The 8,226-nt window shown below is 55.5% G+C and overlaps 1 protein-coding gene across 1 annotated transcript in view; it reads left to right on the top strand.

Moving 5' to 3' along the window:
* LRP5L (low density lipoprotein receptor-related protein 5-like) overlaps window positions 1-8,226 on the top strand; it is a 34,026-nt gene that overhangs the window by 15,506 nt on the left and 10,294 nt on the right. The window contains exon 3 of the mRNA XM_008569568.1: window positions 6,588-6,984. Coding sequence (XP_008567790.1) covers window positions 6,588-6,984 — 397 coding nt within the window. The remainder of the gene's footprint in view (window positions 1-6,587; window positions 6,985-8,226) is intronic.

Below are 8,226 nucleotides of genomic sequence, written 5' to 3'. Positions count from 1 at the left end.
TAGAGGGAAATAAGGTCAGAGGGTCCCAGTTTTCTGTCCAGGAAACAAGAAGCAGGAGAGGCGGGAGATGCACCCGCAGCAAGTGTTGAACAAGGCTTTCGACCTGAGTGGTGACAGCGACTGGGCGGCTCACTTCTGTGCGGGCACTTCAAAAAGTTCAAAATAGGGGCCGGCCCGGTGGCGCACTGGAGAGTGCACCGCTTGGGAGCGCGGCGGCGCTCCCGCCGAGGGTTCGGATCCCATGTGGAGACCGGTTCCCACTCACTGGCTGAGCGCGGTGCGGGCGCAACACCGAGGGTTGCGATCCCGTTGCCGGTCCCCGGTACGGGCGCGACACCGAGGGTTGCGATCCTGTTACTGGTCAGTAAAAAAGACAAAAAGGAAAAAAAAAAAAGTTCAAAATAGAAATGGAAATGGAAAAACAGAATTAAAAGATAATATGAATCTTAACATGAAAATTTTCAAGACTCCTCGTATTTGCATATTGCTGAAAAGTTACCCATCTTCTGTGTTTATTAACTGTGCTTTTTCTTCTGTTAATTTGCTTATGGTCTTTGCCCATTTATTACTAGGGTTTGGTGGGTTTTTTTTTTTTTTTTTTTTTTTTTTTTTTAGCGTTGTATATCTTTTAATTTACTTTAAAAAAAATGAAGACTTTATTTTTCGGAGAGCAACTTTAGGTTTACAGAAAAATCGAATGGTAGACACAGAGAGCTCCCTGTACCCAGTGTCTCCCCCCCGCCTTTCCTCTAGTACTATAATTTACTGTCTAATATTATAAAAGTCACATGTACCTCTTGTATGAGGGGTGGCACACTAATGGCTCACTGAGTTTTTGTATGGCCTGAGAGCTCAGAGTGGTTTTTACATTATTGCATGGTTGAGAAGAAAAATCAGAAGAAAACTGTTTTGTGCCATGTGAAAATGATATGAAATTCAGATTTCAGTGGCCATCACTAAAGTCTGCACACAGCCACGCTCACTCAGTTATGTGCCATCTAAGTGGCGACAGAGACTGTTCTGGCCCGTGACACTGCGTGTATTTACTTACTCTCTAGCCCTTTACAGAAAACGTTTGCCCGCCCTGTTAGAGAACTAGAAGGAGGGATAGGAGTGGCTGGGGACAACCACTGTTGACATTTGCGCGTGTTTCCTGCCAGGCTTTTGTGCGAGGGTGGGTGCCTGTATGTGTTTGTGGTTGGGAGCCTGCTGCAAGGAGGTGTGCAGTTTGCAGGAGGCTCCCTTGAGGACGGGGCTGGGTTTGGAGCTGACCCCATCCTGCACACAGTGTGTCCTTGGCGGCGTGGCCTGTGGGACCGCCCCGACTCCGTGGTGCGCACCCAGCCTGCCAGCGCAAGCTCAGCCCCGACGGCCCCATTCCTGCACCCGCTGCAGGGCAGCTGCGCCCCCCGGGCCGTGCTGTTGCCAGGCTGTCCCTGCTGCCTGGGGTCCTTCCCTTTGCTGAAGCTTTGCCGAAGCTCTCTCTTACCCTGTGCTCCCCACCAGTGACAGGTTGAATTGTGGCCCCAAAAAGAAATGTTGAAGTCTCAACCCCTGGAGCCTGTGTACCTAATGTGGAAACAGGGTCTTTGCAGCTGTAATCAAGTGAAGATGAGGTTGTACTGGAGTAGGGTGGGCCCCAAACCCTCAATGCTGGTGTCCGTAGAAAAAGAGAGAGATGCAGAGATACAGGAAAGAAGACCATGTGAAGTCAGAGGCAGAGGTTGGAGTGATGAGGCCACATGCCAAGGAACTCCAAGGATTTCTGGTGACACGAGAGCTGTGTGGAAGTACCTTGCTGGTGTTAGAAGACCCCCAGTGTGTGGTGATGTGCTGCACAGCCTGCCTGGTCTGTGGGTTTGGGTGGGGGCTGCTGGGCCTGGATGGATGCTGGCAGGGAGGGGGTGTTGAGCTGGACTTGTCCTGCACCCCTCAGGACTGCTTTTTTGTCTGGGAAGAATGCCCCCTGCCAGGGGCCCTGTGGCGGGGATGTCCCCTTCTGTCCAGCGTGTGTGCGTGCAGGGAGGGAGGGAGAGGTCAGGAACGCGCTGGAGGAGGCACCAGGGACTGCTGCCCGGCCGGTGAGGGGAAAGTCTCACTTTCTTTGGCAATGCTATGGGGCAAGCTATTTGTTTAAACAACCCCAAAGAAAACCATTTGGCCAAACTGTTAGTTTCTAAACAGTTTACTTCCCTGGCATTGAAACAAACTCTTGCCCAGGCTCTGTGGCTGGTTCCTGGAGGGGGCTGGCCTCTCCTCTTCATGGCCCAGCACAGTCCTCCCGCCCACCCCACCACCCGCAGGCCTGCAGGGCGGCTGCTTGCACCTCGCTACAAACAGAACCTTCTCGGAGGCCAACTGCGGGCACCAGTTTTGGCAGGTGTCCAGTGGAGCTTAGGCCTGCAGCTGCTCCCACAGGCCTGGCCCTGGACAGAGTCTCCCACCACGGGATGTCAGACCTTCAGGCAAACGGGCTGGGTCTCGCTCCCCACCAGGTGTCCTGGTCTCTGCATTTTTCTCTGCAAGACTCAAAAACCTCAAAGGCCTTGTAGCCCAAGAGGTGTCAGAGACCCCCCTTTTGAGTCACTTAACACCTACAGATTTATCCCAGCAATGAATTGCTGCATCAATCACCAGGGATGTGAGAATGGGTTGCTGATGGTGGGGTCTGCTTGAGGCTTTGTGTCAACCTGGTCATGAGGGCTGGGACCTGGTGTGCTCAGCCCCTGATGGCTCTAGGCCTGTTTGAGACACTCTGCCTGCATCTGCCATGTGGTGACAGCAAACTGGAGAGCAGACCCTGATCCCAGCAGGACCCCTTCTTATACCCCGTAACCCTAGCTTTCCTCCCAGCACCAGTTAGTTTGTGGTTATGTATTCACTGGTAGCCTCGTCTACTTAAGGTCTCTGCCCTGTGACCATGAGGGCATTGTGAGGGCAGATCTCGAGTCTGTTTTGCCCACTCCTCCATCCCCAGTAGCTGGTTCAGGTCCTGGCCTAAAGGAACTGCCCACACAGATATTGTTGGGATGACCAAGACAGCCATGGGTGTGCTGGCTCCAGGGATCCAAGCGTTAGGGGGACCTTATTTTCCCATCTGTCGCTGTGTGTCCTTGGGCTGGGAGCTTAACCTCTTTGTGTGTCAGGTTCCTCATCAGTAAAATGAGGCATAATCCTGCCTCAAGGATTGGTGTGAAAATTGTGCTATTTTAGATGATTGTATTAGGATCATGGCAACAGGGCTGGGTAAAACAGACTCAAAATGTGTTTGGGACTGAGCGTCAGTTTCTGTGGGGACCAGCGTTTTCTGTGGAGTCATGATGGAGACACTGCCTGGGGTCACGCGGGCTCCACCATACACCCTCTGTCTTGCTCAGTGAGCTGTCCTCGACAGCCTCTTTGGAAAGTTTTCCGGACACCTCCTCGGATACGGCTTTCACAACCTCCCCACCCCCCATGGTGGCCGATTCAGCCCGAACCCTCAGTGGAGTTTGGTTGATGGTCCCCTTGCTGTCAGAGCTAGATGGGGACTCAGATACCATCAGGTGTGGCTGATTTTTCACTGTAGATGAGGTAACAGGCCCAGAGAGGTTAAGGGACCTGCCCAAGGTCACACAGTTGGGGCAGAGCCAGGAGATTTCTGTCCTGAATTCTCCCTGCTTGTCTGAGGATGCAGAGCTACCTCTCACAGGCAAGTCTGGCGCCTGCTCTGGGGTCTGCGGAGAGCAAAGGGGGGCATGTGCCAGAATCCCCTGTAAGCCAGCAAGGATTGGAGCCTGACAGGGGGCAGACTGTTGGGGGAGGGGCAGCCCATACACTGGGGTGTTGTGGGGAGGAAAGGCCTCCTGGACCTTGAAGGACAGGTTGGGTGTCAACAGCACACTCTGAGAGTGGTGCCCAGAGAGAAAATCTGTTGAAATTCAGAGTTCCCCTTCCCCACTGCCATCACACACCAAACCAGAACTTGTGTGAACTCCTCTAACTAAATCTGAATTTGTATCTCAGAAGTTTCCATTGCAGTCGGTCACTCGGGGCACCTTCTGAGTGCTGCCTGCTGCCTCACTTTTCCTTCCTGCCTGCCTCAGTTTCCCCAGCCCATGGCTTATGAAGCTGTTGCTGTCACATGTACGCCCTCTAGTGGCAGAATCGGATTATGATCTCTGGGGCTTTGAGCGGGAGTCAGAAGTGGCTAAAATGCAGGGTGCCGGGACCCTGGAGCAACACTGGGGTGCAGGAGGCCCTCTGTTGTTTGAAGGCTGCAGTTTGTCCAGGCACTGAGAAGACTGGACAGTTGGCTGCAGGGGCTGGGGCCGCTTCTGTCTCTTGTGTTGCTTTGTGGCTACAGGTGAGTGGCCCCAGAACACCAGAAGTGGCTCTGGCCCTGACCTTCTTAGTTCTATGGGTCCTTGAGAAAGGGCTGGAACAAATGAATGGGCAATGACCCACTTCTGAGGGAGGGGTGCCATGTGCTGAACCCAGCAGCCTCAGGAGGTATCTGTGTCAGGGTTAGAGCCACCCTGGGATCCCCACATCTGCATGAGGCTCCACAGGAAACTTCTGCTGCAAGTTCTGATAAATCACAGCAGAGAAGACCCAGGACAGAACCAGAACACGAATGCCAAATGCCACTGCATATGTAGGGTCCTCTCCCTTCCCTGGACCCTCCTACCCAGCATTTGCTCTTAAGGTGTGGTTTTCTTTTTTTTTTTTTTTTTTTTGGCAGCTGGCAGGTATGGGGATCCAAACCCTTGACCTTGGTGTTATGAGCACCATGCTCTCCCAAGTGAGCCAGCTGGCCCGTCCCCATGGTATGGTTTCCAACCCAGACCCTTGGGGGTTGGAAGCATGTAGGGGGTGGCCCACAGGGGTTCAGAAGAGGATCTGTAACCCCTTGCTCCCCAAACCGAGCTCCAGAGATCAGAGGAACCACTGAGGACAGTGTGGGAAGTGAAGGGCCAGCAGGGTCTCCATGGCTGCCTGCAGCCAGAGTGGATGGTGAGGGGTCCTGAGGGGGTGCTGGGGCCTTGGGCCTGGAGATGCAGGGCAACCACCGGCAGCCTGTCTCCCTGTAGGCTCTGCTTTCCTGGAGCTCTGCGCACGGCAGGCCCCGTCCAGAGTGCTGCTCAGCAGCCGGGAGAAGCTGGGTTTAGCTTCTCTTGCATTGACCGTTGTCGTCAGGCCCTCTCATGAGTTAGGCCGGGCACAGGTGCCTGGCGGAGAGATGGCTTTCTCTGGGGATTTTACACGTGCAGATCCTGCAGCCTGGCAAATCTTACCCTGAGCTAGAGGAGGGGCTTTTACTTGAGACCACAATCATCTGAGCATTCTTCTGCATCCAGCCTGGCTGTGCAGGCATCGTGGGGGGGCAGGGCTCTCTCGTTACTCACCCACCTGAGCGTCACTCTGAACCCCTGTCCACCCACATCGTGAGCGGCCCAGCCTCCAAGCTGTCCCAGGGTGCAGCAGAGACTCTGGTGGCTGTGGGGTGAGACTTCGTGGTGTGGTCCTGAAACGTGGTTTGAAGCATGTAGACGGTGCCTTGTCCGTTCCCCATGGGACCTCCCACTGCAGGACCTGTGTAGACACCAGGTCTGAGTTCCATGGGGCTTTTGCTACATTTCAGTGGCCTGTTCTCAAGGCCCAGCTGTGTGGAGGCCACAGCAGGCCATGGTAGCTCCCCGTCTGAGGAGTCAGGGTCTCATCCTGCCTTGGGTCAGAACATGCGTGGCTCTGGAGATATTTCTGTGTCCTGCCTCAGTTGTCTGGTGTGGCAGATGGTCCCTAAACTCCACATTAGCTCTTGGTACAGCTGAAAGTGCGCTGTGCGTCTCTGAGCTGGGATTTCCCTCCATGCCGGTGCTCCGTGAATGTCTGTGGAGTGAATTAAGAGCTTAACTCACCTGACAGGTGTTTCTGGTCCTGCCTAGGAGCCTGGTGACAAACAGAAAGACTGGGCAGCTGCCCCCAAGGTGCGGTCACAGGGCCAGAAGCTGCTTCTCGGGTGGGGGGGGGACGATGGAGGGCTTCAGGGAAGAGGTGGCGTTTGAGCTGAGCCAGGAAGGATGAGCTCCTAGGAGGTGGGGCCTGCTGGGGACTTGGAGGAGTGTGGCTGGCGAGCGGGGTCTGCAGCTGGGTGCCTGGGCAAGACTTGTGGTTGGGGTTGCTTTGTGGCCAGGAGAGGGGCTTGCAGGAGAGAAGGAGGCACTGACTGAGGCAGCTTCATGCAGTGGTTGAAGCCAGGCTGTGTGGCTTTTAGCTGTGCCTCAGTTTTCTCGTCTGTAATATGGGGAAACAAATGGTTCCAACCTCATCCTTGTCCTGAGGATGAACTGGTGGCTGTGGGATGAGCACGGCACATGCTACCTAAGTTACCTGTTGTGCAAGGAAGCGCCTGGAGACCTGGCCGAGACCCTCCCCTGTTGTGCCTGCCCCAGGCCCTGACCCCGCTGCTCATGTCTCCACAGGGGCCGAGGAGGTACTGCTGCTAGCCCGGCGGACAGACCTGCGCAGGATCTCGCTGGACACGCCGGACTTCACTCCTGTTGTGCCTGCCCCAGGCCCTGACCCCGCTGCTCATGTCTCCACAGGGGCCGAGGAGGTGCTGCTGCTAGCCCGGCGGACAGACCTGCGCAGGATCTCGCTGGACACGCCGGACTTCACCGACATCGTGCTTCAGGTGGATGACATCCGGCATGCAATTGCCATCGACTACGACCCGTTGGAGGGTTACGTCTATTGGACTGACGACGAGGTGCGGGCCATCCGCAGGGCATACCTGGACGGGTCAGGGGCGCAGACACTGGTCAACACTGAGATCAATGACCCCGACGGCATCGCGGTCGACTGGGTGGCCCGCAACCTCTACTGGACCGACACAGGCACTGACCGCATTGAGGTGACGCGCCTTAATGGCACCTCCCGCAAGATCCTGGTGTCTGAGGACCTGGACGAGCCCCGGGCCATCGTCCTGCACCCTGTGATGGGGTAAGGCTGGGGCTGGGAGTCGGCAACCAGGCTAAGCACATATGAGGGGGAGATTTATATAGACTGGTTCTGGAACATTCTCTGGCATCAGGATCCCTGGAGGGAGGGCTTGTAAAAATGCAGATGGCTGGGCCTACCCCCAGAATTCTGTTTGAGGAGGTCTGGGGTGGGGCCTGAGAACCTGCATTTCTGACGAGCTCCAGGTGATGCTCATAATGCTGGTCCTTGGCCCAGACTTTGAGAAGCCCTGACGCAGACTGTGCGTGCCTGTGTAGAAAGCCCTGGAGACCTGGGGTAGGTCATTTCTCCCCAGGGCTTCAGTTTCCTCATCTGTAAAATGGAGCAGCCCCACCTGGGTACTATCTAGGATGAGAAAAGTGGCAGTAGGGATGGCCACTGTGGCCCATCACAGGCCGGGCCTCTTCTAAGTTCTTAACACACCACGAATCTTTTCATTGTCCCGTCACCTGTGGGCAAGGTACAGTTGTAGCCCTGAGAAAGCTGAAGCCCAGAGAGGTTGAAGGACTTGCCCAAGGTCACACAGGTTTGGGACTGGACCCGGCAGTCTGGTTCCGACTTTCCACGTTCAGATCCTGTGAGAAGGGGGAGCTTCTCAGTTGGCATGGGAGGTTTTGTGAGACCCCCACCCCACCTGGGCAGAGGGTAGCAGCCGAGGGCCTTCCTTGGCTCATGACCCAGAACACTACGTGGGCAGACCCTGAGGGATGAGGCGCAGCGGAGCTCGGCGGTGGAGCTGGGGAGGACCACCTGTGTTCAGCACGGGATGTGGGCCGGTGTCCTAAAGATACCCTGGAGGAGCTGGAAGGATAGGAGGAGGTCAGGAGTGGTGGCTGCCATCTGCGGAGAACCCAGTGGGTGCCAAGTGTGTTCTCATTTCATGGCCCACGGGACTGAGGCTCAGAAGGTGAACTGATGTGCTGAAGGTGCACGGTGGGCAGTGGTGGGGCCAGGATTTGCAGCCTGTGCTAGTTGCCCTGCCCTGGGGCTTTCAAGCTCTGGGGGGAGCTTTTCCTGCAAGTGGAAAGATTTGTAATATCATTTAATGATTTGTTAATTCCATTTTTCCATGAACTTTTTGAAGTATGTTCAGATCAGACAGTGGGCTGCTGGCTGCAGCTGGGGTGGAGTGAGTGCTCTGGGCAGACAGCCGGGGCTCGAGCAGCCCTCTGGAGGCCCTGGGGCCTGGTGGCAGTTAGAAGAATGCTGCTCCTTGTTGGTGGC

This window comes from Galeopterus variegatus, unplaced genomic scaffold (assembly GCF_000696425.1).
Source record: "Galeopterus variegatus unplaced genomic scaffold, G_variegatus-3.0.2 Scaffold512, whole genome shotgun sequence".
Lineage (NCBI taxonomy): Eukaryota > Metazoa > Chordata > Mammalia > Dermoptera > Cynocephalidae > Galeopterus > Galeopterus variegatus.
This window is presented reverse-complemented; position numbering and strand designations above follow the sequence as displayed.